The sequence below is a fragment of the Geotrypetes seraphini genome, chromosome 2 (assembly GCF_902459505.1).
Source record: "Geotrypetes seraphini chromosome 2, aGeoSer1.1, whole genome shotgun sequence".
NCBI lineage: Eukaryota > Metazoa > Chordata > Amphibia > Gymnophiona > Dermophiidae > Geotrypetes > Geotrypetes seraphini.
In genome coordinates this window covers 483,467,812-483,490,300 of record NC_047085.1, presented here as the reverse complement: position 1 = coordinate 483,490,300, position 22,489 = coordinate 483,467,812, and the positions used below count along the sequence as shown (strand labels likewise).

The window sequence follows — 22,489 nt, the reverse complement described above, 5'->3', positions numbered from 1 at the left end:
ATGAGATTTAGGAAGTCTGCTCAATTTGTCCACTAATATATTCGGCTTCCCTGCTAGGTAAACTTCTCTATGAAGTATGTCGTGAATAGTCACCCAAGTCCAAATTTGGATTGCTTCCATTCAAAGGGAGTGATAGACTACTTGGCGGAGGAGTCAATCTTATAATATTTTGAGAGCATTGTCTACAACTCATAGTTCTAGGACAGGGATTTCCAACCTTGGCTCTTGCCAAGTTGGGTTTTCAGGATCTCTCAAATGAATATGCATGAGATCTATTTGCATACAATGGAAGAAGTGCATGCAAATAGATCTCATGCAAATTCATTGGGGGAATCCTGAAAACCTGACAGGATTGCAACTCTCAAGGACTGACATTGGCAACCCTGTTTTAGGAGATCGATATAGTTTATTCTTGGCAAAACCATACTTCTTGAGTGTGGGGGCCATTCGGATGTGCATCCCATGAAAGTGTATGTGGTTAGAATTTTTTGATGAAAGGGGGGTTTAATTGGAAGTTCTCGAGTAAGGCTGTGTGGCCCCTTCTACCACTGGAGGGAGCAGCAAAGGTCTGGGGGTGACCTGAATTGGAGCAGACAGATGTCCCATGGCTTGAGACCATTGGGTCCACAAGGTCGAATGTGGGATACTGCTTGGTGAAGACATGCAAACAGGGTGATGTGTACTGTGGACACATTTGTGTCTCAGAAAGTGCAGTATCTGATGTGGAGTTATGTGTGACTGTTTGATACAAGCGAATTACATTGTCGGCTCTCACATTCGGTAGAAAAGCTCGACACAGAGTAGTGTCTAAGAAAGCTCTATGAACTCCAGCATCTGAAATAGGTATAGATATGATGGCATGGCATGTTGAGCCATTTGCAATGAAGAAGCCTTGATCAACCAGTTGTCCAACTAGGAAAATATATGAAATCTCCATGTGCCTTGAGCTGCTGCCACTACCACTGGGCATTTTGTGAAGACACGAGGGACCGAAGCTAGTCCAAAGGGTAAGACTTTGTAGTGGACGTGTTTGAGATCCAATGCAAAAGTGAAGAAACTTTCTGTGAGCAGGTAGGCTGGATATGATCTAGAAAGCAAAGCCAATCTCCCTTTTCTAGTTAGAGGTACAGGCAGTCCCCCAGCTTAAGAATGAGTTAAGTTTTTAAAGCTGTTCTTAAGTCGGATTACTATGAAACTCGGAACTTGTAGATCTTAAGATTCTTACTGCTTACCTCTGCTCCCAGATGACAAAAGGGCCAACTGTCCCTACCAGTGTTCCTTCTAAAGTACAGCATACACAACCACACACTGTTCTTAATGTTGCTATGCATCATTCCTGAATCTGCTACAGGAGAAGTGTAGGAGTCTTTGCCACTGGAAATACTGCTCAGTGAAATCAAATGAAGCTGCAACCACATTCTTAAGTATGAGTCGTACTTAAGACAGGCATCTGTAACTCAGGGACTGCCAATATAAGGGTTCGCAGAGAGACCATGCAAAACCTCTCCTTCAACAAGTATTTGTTTAGGCCCCAGAGGTCTAGAATAGGTCAAAGGCCTCTGGTCTTTTTTGATTTTTAGAAATACTTGGAGTAGAACCCCCAGTCTCTCTCCTGCAGAGGAACAGGTTCTATTGCATTTAGCTGAAAAAGGGCTGAGTGTTCTTGGTAAAGGAGGATCTTCTGGAAGGAGTTGAGGAGAGACTTTTTTTGATGAGTGGTTTGGAAGTTTTCTAAGCAAGTGGGCAACAATTCAAAGTACCCATTGATCTGATGTTATAAGAGTCCAACGAAGGTGAAAATGAATCAATCTACCTCTGATGGGCAGATTGCGAGGAAGACTCAGGAAGTGTTGATAACGTCTTCTAGAACAACTGCTGTTTGAGATTGAGGCGATTTATGTGTTCTTTCGCACAATATCTTTGAGGAGCAGGCATAGAAGATGAAGGCAGTGGCCGACTGTATCTTCTTATGGTGTTGTAATAGGAATGTCTGGCGGAGGCAGAATATCTTCTGGATGATGAAGAAGATTGAGAGGTGTCTAGTTTAGATAAAAAGTTGGCATAGTATCTGTGTGTTTTTTATTTTATCTTCAGCTTCTTCAATATTTTCTCCAAAGAGGTCATCTTCCTTATAAGGCACATTGGAAAGGCATTCCTGAAGTTTCCAGGTTGGAGATTCTTAGCCAGGCTAAAAGGTGCACTGCAATTGCCACTGTAGAAGTTATAGAAGAAATATCAAAAGTTGCTCTAGCCACTCATACTTAGATAGTTGTTGAAATTGAAATTGTTTTGTCTGGAGGTAGAAATTGCTCAAATTCTGAGAACTGTTTTAATACAGAGTGGAGTAAATGGACATGTAAAATTGAAATATAGAAACATGACGGCAGATAAAGGCCACATGGCCCATCTAGTCTGCCCATCCACAGTAACCATTATCTCTTTCTCTCTCCGAGAGATCCCACATACCTATCCCAGGCCCTCTTGAATTCAGACACAGTCTCTGTTTCCACTACCTCTTCCGGGAGAATGTTCCATGCATCTACCACCTTTCCGTAAAAAAGTATTTCCTCAGATTATTCTGGAGCCTATCACCTCTTAACTTCATCCTATGCCCTCTCATTGCAGTTTCCTTTCAAATGAAAGAGGCTCGACTCATGCACATTTATATTACGTAAGTATTTAAACGGCTATCATATCTCCCCTCTCCTGCCTTTCTTCCAAAGTATACAGATTGAGATCTTTAAGTCTGTCCCCATATGCCTTATCATGAAGACCACACACCATTTTAGTAGCCTTTGAGTGCTTAAAGTGCATAGTAAAGTGCTTCGAGTGCTTAAAGTGCATAGTAAAAAGTGCTCATGTGCTATAAATACTTCAGCTTGTCATTTCTTCAACTCAAGTAGATTTCAATTCATATAAAGTTCAGTTCAAATGGTTCAAAACAAACTTATAGCACCCGCTGCATCAGGGATGTAACTTAAGCAACGCTAAAAAAAGAGCTAAGAGTTAAAAATTCAAAAAGATACTGTATAAAAACAACTTTACACACAAACTTTTCAACTTACTAAAATAAACTAAACTAAACCTTAAGTTTGTATACCGCATCATCTCCATAAAGATAAAGCTCGACACAGTTTACAGGTAATTCAATAAATGTGGGAAGGACATAATAAGAAATAAGAGTTTATGAAGAGGATAGCTAGCTTTACATTTTAAATAGATAGCTTTACAAACAAACAAGCCAACACGGTTATGGAGTTTAGAATAATTTAATTTAATTCTTATAATAATATAATAATAATATTATAATAAGGTAACGTTGAAAAGCTTGTGTGTGTAAAATTGCTTTTATACAGTTTATCTTTATGAATTTTTAACTCTTAGCTCTTTTTTTCAGCGTTGCTTAAGTTACATCCCTGATGCAGCGGGTGCTATAAGTTTGTCCCGCGAAACGAAGGCCTTGTCGGATAACGTTTACAAGCAACAGCGCTGGTTTTGCAATGAGCAATTTAAGCTAAGTACTTGAAATATCATATGACGTACAAGTTGAAATTAATTGAACGTTATGAACTGAACTTTATATGAATTGAAATCTACTTGAGTTGAAGAAATGACAAACTGAAGTATTTATAGCACATGAGCACTTTTTACTATGCACTTGAAACACTTGAAGCACTTTCAACTGTTGATGAAATTGAATGAGTTGTAGGACAGATGAAGAAAGAAAGGAAATGAAATGTCAAAGAATTTAAATGAAATGAAATGCAATGGAACAATAACTTTGAATGAGAACAATCAGATTAATTGAAAATGATAAGCACGTATACAGCACTTTAAATTACAAGTGCTGTTTTTTCATAACGTTTTCATAACTCAGTCTCATGGTTGGTTTCGAGTTTCAAAAATGGCATGCTGATTCTTTAGAGCATATATGTACTCCAAATCATAAAAGTGAGAGTTTTTCATATATTTATATTATTAAAATAATGAATGAGGTTTTTTAAAATTATTTAAATAGTGGAAATAAAATTTGTAAGTATTTTTATAATAAGGTTTATGCAGTTTAGAAAGTGTTAAGTGATTAAAGATCAATGAATTAATTTGGTAGGGAGGTGGGGAACAAGCCAGAGATGTGATAAGGAGGCAAGAGAATAAGACGCTTCCATTCTCTTGAAGAAGTCCCAGTATGGGAAGATGTATTCCTAAGTCTGAGGCTTGTCCCCGCAAAATCTATGTTCATTTTTGATTTTTCAATGGTCTCTAATATATATTTATTTTACTAATAGATCACCATTTGATTTGTTGTTGTTTTGCTTTAATATGATCTAACATAACACTACTCCCCCTTCTTTTCTTCCTTCCCTGTCTTTCCTGAACAGATTATAGACCAGTATAACTACATCCCAGTCATGGTTCTCTATGAACCACATCTCTGTGATCGCCACTATATCCAATTCCTTTTCTTCCATCACAGCTTCTAGATCCAGAATCTTATTTCCCATACTTCGAGCATTAGTATATACTGCTTTCCAGACATTGCCCCCTTTTCCCATCCATGTAGAGATATTAAGTGATATACAGTGGAACCTTGGTTTACGAGCATATTTCGTTCCAGAAGTATGCTCGTAAACCAAATTGCTCGTATATCAAAGCGAGTTTCCCCATAGGAAGTAAGGGAAACTCACTCTGATCTGTTCCACCTCCCCCCCCCCCCGAGGCTACCAGCACTGCTCCATTCCGCCCCCCCTTGAGGCCACCGATGCTGCTCCATACCCCCCTCCCGCGATACAGCATCCCCCTCTGTGAACCGACATCCTCCCCCTTGCTCACGTTGCCCCCCTCCCCTGTAATTCTACGTCCCCCCTGAGCACCGAAACGAAATCCCTTACCCAGATTGGGCACCGGCACCAGCACCAACGCATAGGACAAGCCAGTGCCCGAAGATCCTCCCTCTTCTGGGCTGGGTGGTGCTGCAGAGATCCTCCCTGTTGCCTGTGCTGAGCTGCACTGGGCTTTGAGCATTTGCACATGCTCAAGGCCTTCTGGTCTTGCTCTCTCTGAGATTCTGAATCTCAGTTAACAGTCAGACTCCACAAAATACTCCTTATTAGAGGAAATCAGGACGTGTGCGTTGAGGGAAGTAGTGCCTGTGCATAGAGATGCATCAAGCTACAAGACGATGCTCCTAGGAGGGAGATAGTTCCTCCATTGATGAGGATGTATGTGTAAGATAGACAACCAAGTCTCCAACCTATTGACAACAACCCCAGACTACAAGATGTTCAGAAAGGAAATAAAAACTATACTCTTCAAGAAATCCCTTAATAAAAGCTTAATACCATGATAAAGCTTAACCCCCTCTTATTATCCCCTCCCTAACCCCAGATCCTACTTTTCCCTCTCTTGGAAACCTTCTCTGATCTAACGTTGTAACCCTTCTTCCATAACTCTTTTTGTAATCCGCTTTGAACCGAAAGGTAATGGCGGAATAGAAATCTGTAATGTAATGTAATGTAAGCAGTGGCTTCCCCCATGTCTTTCTCAAAAACAGACTATGGACTTTTCCTTCAGCAGTGTTCTCCCTAGCACCTTTCAGCCGGGCGCCCCGCCCGGCTAGATTAGGTGAGCGCCCGGCTGTCATCTTGGCTGCAAATTCGCCTTCGCCTGACTTTTTTTTTTTTTTTTAAGCGCCAGAAAAAGGGTTTTCAGCTTTACTGTTTTAAACAATTTTCCTACTGCTGGTCGATTTTTACAGTCGCAGTTGGAGGCAGGGGCTGCAGGCTCATTATGACCCAGTGCACAAACAGGAAGAACCCCTACGTCGTGTTTACTTTTGTTCTGCAGCTTATTGCACAAGACGCTCCTGCACAAAGTGAAACCAATCAGAAAGAGGAGAGGGGGAAGCTCGCAGCTGCGTGCTTCAGTAACTGCTGCTGGCTAACGGAGGGAGAAGATACCTAAGAGAAATGAAGAAGGTCCGAGAAATAGATTCGCTACAGGCTAAGGCAGGGAGATAGGGCAGGGAGGAAAGCTTACAACTTTGGTGTTCTTGCTTGCTTCGGGCCTTCCTCGCTGCCGGGTCCTGCCTACTTTCTGTTTCCATGAAGGCAGGACCCGGCAGCGAGGAAGGCCCGAAGCAAGGAAGAGCTCCAAGTTGTAAGCTTACCTCCGTTGCTGACCTATCTCCTGCCTTAGCCTGTAGCGAATCTGCCGACCGAGGCGGGGGAGGGAGAACTGATGGGGGGAGAGAAATGCTGTTACTGCTGCACCCAATTAAGGGGGAGAGAAATGCTCCTGCTGCACTCAATTGGGGGGGGGGGAGGAAGACCAGGGAAAGGAGAGGAGAGGAAAGAGATGCCAAGACCATAGGAGGGAGGAAAAGGAAAGGAGATACCAGACTATGGGGGGGAGAAGGAGACAGATGCCAGACCAGGGGAAAGGAAGGAAGGAGGGAGAGAAAGGAAGGAGTGGAGATGCAAGATTATGGAGGGGGTGGGGGAGCGGAGAGAGATGCCAGGGCATGGGGGAGGGGAGGGAAGGGAAACTAAGGAGACAAATGCCAGACTAGAGGGAAAGGAATGAAAAGTGCCAGAGCAAGGAAGCAGAGGGAGACAAAGGAGAGGAGAGAGATTCCAGGGCATGAAGGGAGGGATGGGAAGAGAAATGCTGCAGCAGCACCCAATTGGGGAGGGGGGGAGAGGAAGAGAAGTGCTGCTGCTGCACCCAATTGGGGAGAAGGAAGACCAGAGAAGGGAGAGGAGAGGAAAGAGATGCCAAGACCATAGGAGGGAGGGAAAGGAAAGGAGCTACCAGACCATGGAGGAGAGAGAGATGTCAGGGCATATGGGGGGAGGGGGAGGAGACAGATGCCAGACCAGGTGAAAGGAAGGAAGGAGAGAAAGGAAGAAGAAGAGATGCCAGATTATAGAGTGGAAGGGGGAGATGGAAGGAGAGGAGAGAGATGCCAGGGCATGGGGGAGAGAAGAGGTTAGAGGTGCCAGAGCATAGGGGAAGTGGTGGAAACAAAAAAAATGGAGAGGGGGTGAAGCTGAAATGGAGAGAAAGGGCACAGGAGTACAAAGGGCACAGAGTACAAAGGAGAGAAAAGGCAAAGGATATACAGTTTATTGAAGTGACATAGAAAGAGGGAAGATGCCATATGGAATAGAGAGAGGGTGGACACTGGATGGAAAGGGCAGAGAGGGTGGGCAGTGGATGCAAGGGGGAGAGAGAGAGGGCAGAGGCTGGGTGGAAGGGGCAAAGAGAGAGGACAGATGTTGCATGGAAGGGAGCGAGGACAAACGCTGAATAGAAAGAAGAGAGTGAAGAGAAGATGATTAAAGCAGAAATGACAAAGGTGGAAAAAAAAATTTTGTTGTTGCTTTATGTAGAATCAAGTAGTATTGTAACTGTATTGATTAAAGTTTATCAATAGGAAATGGAAATAAGGCAGTTTTTTGGGGACTAAACCCCTTTCCTCAGGTCAGGACAGGATACCATAACAGCAGTATACTGTACTGTCTTGAAGAAAGATTTGGCCTCTGAAAGCTAATTACTACTAATTGAAAAATGGATTAGTCCAATAAAATGGTATTTTCTTATTTCTCTCTTCCCTGTTTTATTTATATTTGTTAATTTGTAAAGTGGTGATTGTTATGTACAGGTTTTTTCAAATTTACATCTACTGTCTTTATATTTTGCACAGTATTAGGGTACGTGTCACTGTTTCTGTGGTGTTGCATTGTATGCAGAGTCTAGTTTCTTGGCGTTTCAGTTTAACTTTTGTCTACATATTTCTATTTTTAGTTTGTGATTATTCCATATTGGGCGAGGGTGTATCTCTGTTCTGTGTGTATGAAAAGGACATGGCTTTCTGTTAGCATTGACTACAGGATCAATTGACTGTGCAGGATCTGGCTTGTTTAGTTTTATAATGTATGTGTTGGTGTTCTAGTGCTCACTGCAGTGTTTAAGATGCTGCCTTTTCCTAGGTGCACCTTTGTTGTGTAACTCATGGATTATTACTAAAAATAACTATTTTTATATAGAGGATGGGGTTATTAAAAAATGATAAGCACTGGCTGTCATATATACTAGGTACGCCACTGGATTTAATGACCCTATGCTAACTTGACTGTTGATGTAGGTGTTGTTCCCCCCCCACACACACACATTATAATGAATTAAATTAAAGCTGTATTAACATCAAACAGCTTTCAAATGACATTATAAGCAAATAAAAATAAAATATTTTAATACATTGCTAATTATTACCTGCATTTTTACCTAAACTGTTTTGCCTAGCTCTCACTTTGATTTTTATCTGCTACTTTTTTATTTTGCTGTAGTGTGATCACACAGGTCTCCTTCAAGGCTCAGTAACACCTCTCCATAAATTATGTGGAAGAGGTTTGGAAGTGGGGATCGCATCTATTTCATATCGTCAGTGAGACCTCAAGAAGGAATCTAGTGATCAAAATATTATTAGAGGTGCTGTAGAGACGTTTCTTATATGACTGGATGAGCTATATTTATCTTTTTTTTTAGTTGTTTAAATTCAAGCAGAAATAAATGGCTAGATTGAACCTGATGATTTCATTAACACACTTCCCTTTTTTAAATCTCTATACCATTTGAAAGAGGGCGAATATCTAATTATTCACTTCTAGAATTGGATACTTCTTAAATTTAGTAAAAATATTCTGGCACAAGTGTCAAACCTTAAAAAAAGGAAGTCATAGTGAGCATTGAAAAATAATAATTAATAAAAATAGTACACATTTAGGGCTCCTTTTACAAAGGTGCACTAGTGTTTTTAGCGCACACACCGGGTTAGCGTATGCTATCTAAAAAACTATCGCCTGCTTAAGAGGCGGTAGCGGCTACATGCGCGGCAATTTAGCGCACGCTATTCCGCGCATTAAGGCATTCACGCATCTTTGTAAAAGGAGCCCTTATTTTTCCCCACCACCAAATTTCCCGTCTCGCCCACTCCACCCAGCTACTTTTTCATGCCATCCGGCTGGAAAAAATTTCTGGGGAGAACACTGCTTCAGGAAATTGTCCAAACCTTTCTTAAAACCAGCTACACTATCCACTCTTACCATAATCTCTGGCAATGCGTTCCAGAGCTTAACTATTCTCTGAGTGAAAAAATATTTCCTCTTACTGGTTTTAAAAGTATTTCCCTTTAAATTCATCAAGTGTCCCCTAGTCTTTGTAATTTTTGACTGAGTGAAAAATCGATCCACTTGTACACATTCTACTCCACTCAGGATTTTGTAGACTTCAATCATATCTCCCCTCAGCTGTCTCTTTTCCAAGCTGAAGAGCCCTAACCTTTTTAGTCTTTCCTCATACGAGAGGAGTTCCATCCCCTTTATCATTGTGGTCGCTCTTCTTTTAACCTTTTCTAGTGCTGCTATAGCATTCTTGAGGCAGGCAGGTAGCTGAAACTTAGGGTGTCTAGAGACAGTATATTTCATTGTATAGGGCCTAGGGAATGGAAAGCACAGTTACTTACAGTAACAGTTGTTATCCAGGGACAGCAGGCAGATATTCTCAACATGTAGGTGACATCATCCACGGAGCCCCATTGCGGCAGCCTCGCAAGCAGACTTACATGAAGAACTTTCAAAAAGTTTGCGAGTGTTGCACCGCGCATGCGCGAGTGTCTTCCTGCCGAACGTAGGTCATGCATCCCCTGAGGTACCACAGTTCAGATAGCTAGCTAAGAAGCCAACCAGGGGAGGTGGGTGGGTTGTGAGAATATCTGCCTGCTGTCCCTGGATAACAACTATTACGGTAAGTAAGTGTGCTTTATCCCAGGACAAGCAGGCAGCATATTCTCAATATGTGGGTGACCTCCAAGCTAACCAGAATGGGATGGTGGGAGATTAGGAGAATAAATGTTGTAAAACTGCCTGGCCAATAAGGCCATCCCGTCTGGAGAAAGTATTCAGACAATAATGAGAGGTGAATGTATGAACCGAGGACCAAGTGGCAGATTTCCTCAATAGGAGTTGATCTGAGGAAAGCTACAGACGCCGCCATAGCTCTGACTTTATGGCCTGTGACTCGACCCTGTAGAGGGATACCAGCCTGAGCATAGCAGAAAGAGATGCAAGCAGCCATCCAGTTGGAGATGGTTCGTTTGGAAACAGGATGCCCCAACTTATTCAGGTCGAAGGAGATTAAAAAGTTGAGTAGTTCTGTGAGGTTGAGTGCCTTGCAAGTAGAAAGCCAAAGAACGCTTACAGTCCAGAGTATGAAGAGCTGTTTCTCCAGGATGAGAATGAGGCTTTGAAAAAAACACTGGGAGTACAATGGATTGATTGAGATGAAAATCCAAAACCACTTTAGGTAAGAATTTCGGATGAGTACGGAGGACAACTTTGTCATGATGGAATTCTGTGAAAAGTGGATTCGCCACTAGAGCTTGTAGCTCACTGACTCGTCTAGCAGAGGTGAGTGCAATGAGAAAAACCATTTATCAAGTGAGATATTTGAGATGAGCAGAATCTATTGGTTTGAAAGGAGGCTTCATCAGTTGAGCAAGAACAACATTGAGATCCCACTGGAGGCAGCTTGAGAGATGGTTTGACATTGAAAAGTCCTTTCATAAATTGGGAAACCACAGGGTGAGCAGACAGGGGTTTCCCTTCAATAGGCTGGTGAAAAGCATCAATTGCACTGAGGTGGACTCAAATGGATGTGGATTTGAGGACAGATTGGGATAAGTGCAACAGGTAATCCAAATCTGAAGGCAAGGAAGTAGATTGCAGTTCCTTGTGATGAATAGTACACCAAGCAGATAATCTAGTCCATTTCTGGGTGTAACACTGCCTAGTGGAAGGCTTCCTGGAAGCCTCTAGAATGTCCTGTACAGATTAAAAGAACTGTAGAATGGCAGTTAGGTTGAGAAGTACCAAGCTGTGACGTGTAGAAACTGCAGATTGGGATGAATCGGAGACCCTTGACTCTGTGTAAGCAGAGAGGGAAATACTGGTAGAAGTAGAGGCTCCCTGGTGCTGAGTTGAAGTAGAAAGGAGTACCAGGGTTGTATGGGCCACTGAGGAACTATCAAAATCATGGCAGCATGCTCCTTCTTGAGTTTGACAAGAGTCTTGAGAATCAGAGGGAATGGAGGGAATGTATAAAGAAACTGATTTTCCCATTTCAGAAGAAAAGTATCTGCCTCGAGGCGGTGAGGAGAGTATCCTGGAGCAGAACTGAGGCAGTTTGTTGTTGTGGGGAGATGCAAAGAGGTCTATCTGAGGAGTTCCCCATTAAGCAAAAATGTGATGGAGAGGCAAGGAATTGAGTGTCCATTCGTGAGATTGTAGAAAATGACTCAATTTATCCGCCAGACAGTTATGCTCCCCCTGGATGTAAACAGCTCTTAGGAAGGTATTGTGAAGGATTGCCCACTTCCAAAACTTTAGAGCTTCTTGACAAAGAGGGAGAGATCCTGTTCCTCCCTGCTTGTTTACATAATGGCGACCTGATTGTCCATTCGAATGAGGACTACCGTGTCGTGGAGAATATGTTGAAAAGCTTTGAGAGAATAGAAGATCGCTCTGAGTTCCAACAGATTGATATGACATTGACGATCTACGCTGGACCAGTGACCTTGAGTACAGAGTCCATCTAGGTGCGACCCCCCCAAGCGTATGTTGAGGAATCTGTCATGAGAATCTTCTGATGAGGGGGCGTGTGCAATATCAAATCTCTGGAAAGATTTGAAGAGAGCATCCACCAGTGGAAAGACTGTCTCAACTAAGGAGCCACTGTAATGTGTTGAGAGAGTGGGTCGCAAGCTTGCTGCCACTGAGATGCCAGGGTCCAGTTGGGAATTCGGAGATGAAGTCTGGGAAAAGAAGTCATGTGAACTGTAGAAGCCATGTAACCAAGAAGAACCATCATGTGTCTTGCCGAGATTGACGTGAGGGAAGACACTCGTTGACAAAGGTGAATAAGAGCATCTTGACGTTGTTGAGGCAGGAATGCTTTGAGTTGAACAGTGTCCAGGATGGCTCCAATAAAACTGTAGAGTTTGGGAGGGACGTAACTGGGACATTGGAAAATTGATTTTGAACCCAAGACTTTGGAGGAACGCTATAGTCCGTTGGGTCACTACAATAACCCCCTGTTGCGACAAGGCTTTGATGAGCTAGTCTTCCAGATATGGAAAGACTTGAAGACCCTACGACCGCAGAACTGCAGCCACCACCACCAGGCATTTTGTGAAGACTCTGGGAGATGATGCAAGTCCGAAAGGAAGGACTCTGTACTGAAGATGAAGATTCTCCACCCAAAATCTGCGAGAGGCTGGATGGATTGGAATATAAGTGTAAGCCTCTTTGAGATCTAGGGAGCATAACCAATCTCCTTAATCCATCAGGAGATACAGGGTTGGAAGAGAGAGCATCCGAAACTTCTCTTTGACAAGAAATTTGTTAAGAGCTCTGAGGTCCAGGATAGGTCGCAAATCCTCCGTCTTCTTTGGGACCAGAAAATAACAGGAATAAAACCCAGTGTCCCGTTGGTTCAAGGGAACCTCTTCAACGGTGCGGAGGTGAAAAAGAGCCTGAGCCTCCTGAAAAAGAAGGAGAAGTTGCAACATGTTGGAAGGAAACTCTTTTGGAGGAAGATCTGGTGGAATTTGAACAAATTGGAGCGAGTAACCCTCTCTGATGATGGTGTGAACCCAGAGGTCTGATGTAATTTGTTCCCACTGTTGGTATAAGTGATGGAGACGACCTCCTATGGGGAGGACAGAAGACTGATGGATAAAGATGGATGGTATGCTGAGATTTAGATTGTTAAAAAGACTGTGCAGGCTTAGCTATAGCAGGAGTTTGGGGTTTTTGTTGACGCTGCTGCTGAGGCTGTTTCCTGGGTAGAGGCCTGGAGTAAGCTGGAGTGGATTTCTGTGGATAACGACATGGAGGTGGTCCTATAAGGCTTAGGAGCTGCAGGCTTAGGTTTAGGTCAAATCAAAGAGGCAAAGGACCGCTCATGCTCTGACAGGCGCTTGGTGGCTGTCTCATTGGATTCGTCGAAAAGCTCATTACCTTGACATGGTTTATTGGCTAGGCGATCTTTAAGGTTAGGATCCATATTCATGATCCTTAGCCAAGACAGACGTCGCATTGCCACAGAAAAAGCAGCAACTCGAGATGACATTTCAAATGCATCATAAGTCACTTGAAGCATAAAAGGACGTATTTGAGATAGAGTATGGTGGAGCTGTTGAAACTCAGGCAACCACTGCTCAGGTAAGTCGGAGAAGAAGTAGGGCATGGTCTTTATGCAGTACTTCAGATAAGATGTGAATATGAAGTTGTAGTTCAAAATCCTATTTGCCATCATGGAATTTTGATACAGACGGCGTCCAAATTTATCCACTGCCCATCCCTCTCTGCCTGGAAGGACTGCAGCATAGACTTTGGTGGGATTAGATTTTTTGAGAGATGATTCTACCACCAGATTGGAGAGACAATTGTGGCTTCTCAAACCCTTTACAAGGAACTGTATGGTAACGAGATTCCATTTTTGAGGGGATAGCCGGAATACAATAAGGAGTCTCAAGATTTCTTAGGAAAGTTTGCTTCAAAACTGGATTTATGGGAAGTCTCATAGAATCCTTTGGCAGATGGGGCAATTCCATTTCAGCCAAATATTCAGGAGAATACTTAGACTCAGATTGAAGGTCAATTTGAAGAGCCTTACTCATGTCAAAGATGAATCTTGAAAAAGATGTGGATTTCGAAGATGAAGAGCCCTCAGGAGAAGTGGAGCGAGAACGAGGTGTTACTGAACAAAAAGGGGAAGCCTCCATGGAGAACTGGGAAGAGACGTCTGTATCCAATGTAAGAGTCACAGAAGAAGCTCCGCTGTGTGATATAGATGGAGTCAGAGAATGCTTACATTTGAGATGGCTCGAAGGAGAGGTCCCAGGAGTATGAGGAACTGAATGTCTTGACTCATGCCTCGTAGGAAGAGGTGAACGAGGATCCCTCATAGCTTGCCTCGATAGAGGAGTCTGGGACCTGGATGAGCCTCGAGATAGAGAAGCACGAGGCGTTGAAAGTTTCAGAGTTCGAGACCTATGCCTGGTTTTTAAAGGGGCCTCGAAGAATGAGGTAGATAAGACTCCATATCCTTCTTCGAAGACAGGTGCCTCGGTGATGAGGAATGCTTCAAATGAGATCTCGATCGAGGCTTCTCCACCACCTCTCGAGCAGCCAGAGACCTGGACCTGGAAGTACGAGGCGAGGAGTCACTGGAGGACAAAGGCTGAGACCTAACAGGTTTTTCTCATTGTGTCTCGATAGGATGCTCAGACTGGCTCGCAGAAAGCAGGGTCGAGGCAGGTGTAAGCTTGGCAAAGACAGAGGTGAGCTGCCTGGTTAAAATGGCTTGCAGCATGTCCTCGAAGACAGGCACTGAGACCAATGACTCTGGTCTAGAAGGTGCACTCCACAGAGGGTGACCTCAAGGATGAGTATTCCCTAGTTTTGGAGGCACGCTTCGGAGGAGGTCTCGTAGAGGCCGACACAACTGCACTCGTTGCCTAGACTGCCTGAGACTCAGCTGGAGGCTTCTTAGCTAGCATACCTGTGGAGGGAAGAGCAGACTTGCCTGAGGACGAGACCTTAGGCGGCACAGCAGATGAGATGGGTGCTTGGAATGCACTCCCCGGGGAGGTTGTGGAGAAGACTACTGTACTGGGATTCAAGCGCAAGTTGGATACACACCTTCTTGCATATCATATTGAGGGATACGGTAATTCTGGGTCTCCAAAAAGGAGTACTTAAATGGGCCGCCGCGGGTGCGGATCGCTGGACTAGATGGACCTCGGTCTGATCCGGCGAAGGCGTTTCTTATGTTCTTATGTTCTAGGCCTTCCTGGATGAGGGCGACTTGCTCGAGGCCAAGGACTTGGCCGACAAGGCCACCATCGAGGCCTTGTCTGTAAACGGCTCCATGGAACTGCTAGATCTGGACCCAATGTCTCCGGATAGCTCTTTTTTGAAGGGTAGCAAAGCACGGGCATTACTCAGGACAATGTTCGGGACCCAAGCACTTAATACACCAACGGTGCGGGTCAGTGACTGAAATAGCCCAGTTACACTGGCTACACCTTTTGAAGCCCGTAACAGGCCGGGACATAGAAAAAAAGACGGCCGCAGCCAAACGAGGGTCAGCAGCAGGGCCTGAGCCCATACCCCGCCGGACAAGAACCGATGAAAAAAACCGAAAACTTTAAAAAAAAAAAAAAAAAGAGAGACGTGCTGCACAGCAACTACTAAAATAAAGAATTAAGGAAAAGAAAAAGCTGCGGTGCGAGAAGGCAGAACTCAAAGTACGGACAGAGCTGAGAAACAGGTGCTTCTTGGCTCCGCAGAAAAACGAGAACTGAGGTACCGCCGAGGAGACGCATGACCTACGTTCAGCGGGAAGGCATTTGCATATGCGCAGTGCAGCACTCGCAAACTTTCTGAAAGTTCTTCAAGCAAGTCTGCTTGCGAGGCTGTCCGCTACGGGGCTCCATGGATGATGTCACCGACGTGTTGAGAATATGCTGCCTGCTTGTCCTGGGATAATAAGCTTCCTGAGTATATTCAATGACAGCAGTATATACAGAACTTTAAAAAACTGTTGAAGCGAAACCTTTTTTTGGCAGATGAAAGATAAGGTTTGAGGCTGTGTTATTAATGAAAAGGAGAAGAAGATAATAAGGTGTTGGTCGCCTGTGTATTTTACGGTTTGTACTTCTTGTATTATTGGAGTTTTTGTATGGGAGGTTTTTGTATTGTGGAAGTATGTATTGTCGATGGTATATGTAATGTTTGATGAAATACAAAAAAAACAAAAAAATGTTTGATGAAATGTTATAGTTTTTGTATTGTATGCAAGTTTGTAACCTGCCCTGGGTAAGGGCGGGATATAACAAAGAAGACCAGAATTGAACACAATACTCCAGGTGAGGTCACACCATGGAGCGATACAGAGGCATCATAGCATTCTTAGTCTTGTTAAACATACCTTTATCAATAATTCCTAGCATTTTGTTTGCTTTTTTGGCCACTGCCACACATTGTGCAGAAAGTTTCATCGTACTGTCTACAATGACACCCAGATCCTTTTCTTGGGCACTAACCTCCAAGGTGGACCTTAGCATCTAGTAACTTATTTGGGTTATTCTTCCCAATGTGCATCACTTTGCATTTGTCCACTTTAAATTTCATCTGCCACTTGGACACCCAGTCTTCCAATTTCCTAAGATCCACCTGCAATTTTTCATAATCTGAAGGCGTTTTAACAACTTTGAACAGTTTAGTGTCATCTGCAAATTTAATCACATCACTTGTTGTTCCAATTTCTAGATCATTTATAAATCATTTATAAATAAGTTAAATAGCACCGGTCCCAGTACAGATCCCTGCGGCACTCCATATTTACTCTCCTCCATTGAGAAAAATGACCTTCTGTTTTCTATCTGATAACCAATTCCTAGTCCACAACTGAACTTTGCCACCTATCCCATGACACTTTAATTTTCTCATGAGCCTCTCATAAGGAACTTTGTCAAAAGCTTTCTGAAAATCTAGACATATCAACCGGCTCACCTTTATCCACATGCTTCTTCATACCTTCAAAGAAGTCAAGCAAATTGGTGAAGCAAGATCTCCTCTGTCCCAATATAACCTGTTTGTCTACATGTTCCACATTTTATTTTTTATAATTTTTTTCTACCATTTTGCCTGACCACCCTCCAATCTTCAGGTACTACAGACGATTTTAGCAACAAGTTACAGATCACTTGTGAGAATATAATGCCTGCTTGTCCTCTGAGAAATATCCTTACCTTCTCTATTAAACTTTATAATAATAGATGTTCATTGAAATGTTATAGATCAGTTTGGTCCATTTATTTATGCAATCATACCCCAGGGATTCAAGGATGACCCTCACTAGACATTTCTGAGAACAGTTAGTGTAGCAAATCCTAAATGAAACTAAAGTATTGTGCGAGAAGAATAATCAGTTTTAACATGCTTCCAACTCTGAAAGCTTTAAGTATCAATATCAATCAAACTGTCTGCTTTTGTCTTTTTTTTCCATCTCATTTCTTTCTAAAGAGAAATTGCTATAATTAACTCTTACTGTGCTTAGTCTTATCATAATTGTCTGACATTCCAGATATTCTTTGGAGAATGAATCTTTAGCCTCTGACACTCTCAGAATCTCAGCTCATGGCACTAAAGCATCCCTATGACCAGTAATGGATCATTCAACTGAAATACATTAAAAATAGCAGCTTTTCAACCTAAATATTACCAGTAAATCTATAAAGAGAGAGAAGCATACTGAACAAATAAGCATTCCATTCCTCCAATCTAAGCAGCACATATATTAGAATCATCTTAAAAAAAGAGCTGCATGTTTTATAAGTATTAAAGTACATCTCCTCATAATGTACACTGAGTTTACATTCATCCACTGTAAATAGGATGCCTCTAAATGACACAGCTCCAAATGCATAACAGGGTGACTCAGTTTATATCACAAGGCAGTCAGAACCAGTACTGCTTTTACTCCACATCAGAGATTTTTAAAATTTATACAGTTCCTAATTTCTAGGTGATTTCCATAAAATTAAACATACATAAAATTTAACAAAACAAATACATAAAACAAAGAGCTGCCTTATTTCTAATATGTACCTTCAATCTGCATATTACATTATTTACATAATTTTTTTTACAAAAAGATGAATTTTCAATAGTTTCTTAAAAGATCATGCCTATGAATTATTTTGTTTAGATAAAAAGATAGTTCCAGTTTTCCCAAGAGACCTAGGACTATCTCCATGAGTGTAATGTGGCAGAAAGCCAAACTAGATCAATTTGTCTTCTGACATGGAACTGTATAGTGCCCCCCCCCCCCCCCCCACACACACACACACTTCTTATGGCATCATTTTCCAGATGTAACTTTTATTGTAAGTCACATTGATTCCTTGTAGAAAATTGCAGGATATAAGAAACGGTATAGTGTGGTATGGTATGATATACTGATACACCATTCTGCTGCTGCACCGACTATAGCTGTAGCTTTTCTGCATTTATAATCAATTCAGCAACAGAAAACAAGAGGTTTTCAGGAATGGGGGGGGGAACTTACCATAAGTCATATTTTAAAAACAGCATGCACTTTAAAGAACAGAGGGAGCAGACAGAAAAGTCAGTTTCAAAATACTTATGACAAAAGTCAATCTTTTCTGATCTTTAAACCTTCTGGATAAAAAAAGTCCTATGTTTAAAGTCTAAAAGACTGAAGTTTCTGTTTTCTTTCACTTGTGATGTAACATGTCTCAAAAAAAATACCCTCTCATGAGTAGCACCTCCTTTTTAAGGAGAAAAAAAACTCAACCTCTTAAATCAAGCCTACTCACATGAAAAACTGAGAACCATTGGTATGTTTCCCTCGGTTTGCCATTGATAAAAGGAATGCTCTGTCATGTTTGAGAATAAAGTTTTCATCTGTTTGGGGGGAAAAAAAACAAGTTATTAGACAGGCTGGGAGCTTATCAGGTGCAACTGTGATTGGTCAACAAAGGAAAAAGTGCAAATTTAAATTCCCCAACATCTCAAAGAAATTCCATCTAACTCAGAGTGTTAAAAAATATGGTAGAATATCATGAAAGATCCAGAAGAAAAACATAAAATATTTAAATATAAAACACAAGGGTCAACAAGAACATACTGTTTATTAAAACACAGCTTTACAAACTGAACATATTGTAAATAGCTAAAGATGCCTGCAGTGGAACTTTAAAACTTGCCTTCCAGTGAATTAGAAACAAAACTACATGAGTAACCTAAAGGAAAGATAATGTCTATGAATTATTCTGTTTAGATAAAGATTATGAGGGTCTTTTAGTGCATATTATCTGACACAGGACCAGCTTATTCCTAAGGGCCATGCTGCAGTTAACATACACTAATTAAGACTGCCTATGTGTTTTCAACCTGTATTACATAACCAGGTTCATAAACACTGCTAACCATATACATACCAAGACATGTTTTAAACAGAAGCAATATCTATACTCATGAAGCTAGATTTTTCTATGGTTTTCTCCCATCTGGTGTCTACAGAAAAACAATAAAACAAGCCCAGAAATGAAAATGCTAATGAACAGACAAATAACAGAAGCACACAGCACAATAAGCCTAATAAATTTCAAACACTGACAAAATCTTATGAACAGAAAACACCTTGGTGCTACTGACGGAAATAGCATCAACTTGAAAATAAAGGCTCTTAAAAAAGATTTTCCCATTTTGTATTCTATAACTAACACTTAAAACTTAAATGGACTCTCAAACTTTTATCTAAAGTAAAACAACTAAAAAAGGTGAGCAGTACATGAGATTCAAGACTGCAAAAGTATACATTGACACTCCTATTATACAACAATTTGTACTACATCCTGCTTGACCAAATCAAATTGCACTTTCACCATGCTTTACCAAAAGCTCAAAGCAGAGAATGAGTGACAAAACCAAGGAAACGCATACAATTAAAATCAAATAAGTATACCAACAATTTAGGCAACATAAAACAGTGACAAACCAAAAAAACTGATGCAAAGTAAAGCTAAAATTAATTCTAATTAATAAAGCACACATTTCCTGTTTTCTAAAGACATGTGGACAAGACTTAGGATTTTAAGAAGTACTACATTATCATACTCCTGGCTCTTCTGGATCACCTTCCTTTCTGCTCCTTTCCACATCTTTTTCTTTTATCTTCCTAGTTCCTCTCCATCTACCCTCGCCCATGTTTATTTCACCTTTTTTTCTAGTCATCTCCTATTCTCTTAAATTCTATACCTTTCCATCTTCTACATATTCCTCCCACTCCACAAATTCATTTTCACATCTTTCCTCTCAAAGATATTTTCCTGTCTCTCAGGTACATTAGATTGTGAGCTCATAGGACAGAGAAGGAAAATACTTGAATACCTGAATATAAACCACTTAAGCTATAAGTGGTCTATAAATACTAAAATAAATTAATAAATTCTTGTCCATCACTCCTTTCCCTCCTTCCCTTCCAGGTTCCTCTCAATATCTTAGGTTGAATACAAGTCATCATGGGCAGCACAGTGCAAAACTGGAAGAGTAGGACAGAGTGGGTGCACTGCCCCTCTGCTGTCTGTCCCTCATACATTTCCTTTATAATCAGGAGACATAAGATGGGAAAGACGAGCAAAGACTTGAAGTACACTTTGGCTCCTTTCTCTGCCTCGAGCACAATCAGGGCCTTCGGCTCCTCCCAGTGCAGAAGGCCTGCCATTTCAAAGAGGTGGGTCAGAAGGTAGGAGGGACTGGGAATCCCTCCTGCTATCATCTCCTTTTTAAGGTACAGGTTGGGTCAGGGAGCATGGGGGAGATGAGTAGCAGAGGCAAGAGGGAGTACCAAGAATCTTGCCTCTCCATTTTTTGTTTCGCATGCGTCATCGGGGGTGGCCATAACAAATTTTAATTTATTTTTTATTTTTTTTAAATGGGACAGGTATTGTGCATGTGTAACACACACACAGCAACTATGTCCATTAAAAAAAAAAAGTCTTCTGCTGCTCAGCTATTGAGCCGTCCTCTGCCGGCTCTGCACATGTGTGAAAGTCACTTTTCCAGCGATTGTTGGGGTGAGATTAGGCCAACCTCCGTGAAACTAATTTGCATGCAAAGTCAGTTGTACATCGATTGCCATTTTAAAATCAGTGACCCACTCAACTAGAGCGACTACATTTAGTGCATCAAGTCCCTGGTCCTCAAACCCAAAGCACTCAAATCTGTCATGCATATTCATTAGGGATGCCTGGAATGTTAGACTGGCTGCTCTAGGTGGGGCAGGGTATCACTGAAATTGCTTGAAATTGCCTTAAGTTTCTACAAAATTTGCTGCTCTAAAAATTCTCACCACTTTCAGGTGAAAAAAAAAACATCCTCAACAAGCCAACCTTTAACACACAAGAAGCCATACAAACATTCACATCTAAATTTAGGCCTGAAATAAAGAACTAGTAAATAGTGGCTTTTAAGGCTCTGAAAAGCCTACTGAATTACAAGGCAAACGGTCTGCTGACACCAGGCTGGCAGAAGCCTTTCTTCTCTAGTAAATCTAGCATTATTTTTATCAGAGTAGCCCTTTGGATGTCAGGCTATTCTTCTCAACTGCCATGCCACAGTTTCAGAAACTATTGATTCAGATGAACACACTGCCTTAAATCGTCCGATAATCTGAGTTGTTCTTCTATCTTGGTCAGAAGGTCTGGCAACTATTACTTCTCCTTTGCAAATTGTTATCTTTGTTTGCACTTTGTTTTCCACTATTGACAAGTGAATCTGTGGCAATTACTCTATCACAGTGTTTCTCAACACACAGTACACGTACCTTTGGAGGTATGTGGGTTGCCTGTTAGGGGTACACGGCATGATCACCGCCAGGGATCTCTCCCTGCCTCCCACCGGAGATCCCTGCCTGCCCCTTACTGAAGCTGTCGCTGCTGGGGATCCTTCCCTGCCTCCTAAATCGCTGCCTAGCTGGCCAGGAACCTTCTCTCCATCAGAATTGACATCAGGAGGCAGGCTTGTGAGCCAGCCACGTGCAGCGTGTGAGTTGATGCACGTGCCATCGTGGTCTGTCCCTGCGTGGAAATGCTACTTGGGGGGGGGGGGATGAAGAATGTCAGCTCTCCGGCTTGGTGGCAGTGTTGGCTTCAGGGGGTGGTGCAGCAGGCAGGCAGACAGAGAGGCACCCCGGTAGCGGCTTCAGCATGGGACAGGTAGGGATCCCCGGCAGCACCTGCGGCTTCTGTGGATGGGTCGGCTTCGGGGGAGGAGAGGGTACAAACTCAACACATGGGGGCACTAACTTGGGAAATTGGAGGGAGGGAATAGAAGGGGAGAATTGATGGGCATGAGTGTGTGATGGAGCACATGGGGAAAGGAAGAAAGGAAAATTGGGGATAGAGAAAGAAGGGATGCATGGGGAATAGAAGGATGAGAGAGAAATGTTGGATATGGTAGTGGAGAGGAGGGGATGCAACGGGGAGGAATGTTGGACATAGTGATGGAGGGAGAAATGTGGTATTGTGCTGGAGAAGGGTATTAGAAGGAGAAATGGGCATGGGGATGGTGGGCAATGGTGAAAAATGCTGCACATGATCCGGGGGATGAGAGAGGGAGAAATATTGGATATGGAGGTAGAGAGGGTGGAAGAGATGACTGGATCTCTCAAGACAGATGGTCAAGACAGATGGACAGAGAGAGAGACATATTGCCAATAGGGGTGGAGGAGAGAGGAAGAAAAGTTGGACTCATGGAAGGACAGGTTGGGGAAGGGAATGGGGTCCAGAGGAGAGGAAGCATGCAGGAAGCAGAAATAAAGAAATATTGGAAATGCA

At 42.3% G+C, this 22,489-nt stretch overlaps 1 protein-coding gene across 4 annotated transcripts in view; it reads right to left on the bottom strand.

Annotated features, from left to right (window-relative positions):
- Positions 1–22,489, bottom strand: part of NKTR (natural killer cell triggering receptor) — a 293,873-nt gene that overhangs the window by 192,423 nt on the left and 78,961 nt on the right. For all 4 annotated transcript variants that reach the window (XM_033931783.1, XM_033931786.1, XM_033931785.1 and 1 more), the window contains one exon: positions 18,467–18,554. In XM_033931783.1, the coding sequence (XP_033787674.1) occupies positions 18,467–18,554 (88 nt within the window). The remainder of the gene's footprint in view (positions 1–18,466; positions 18,555–22,489) is intronic.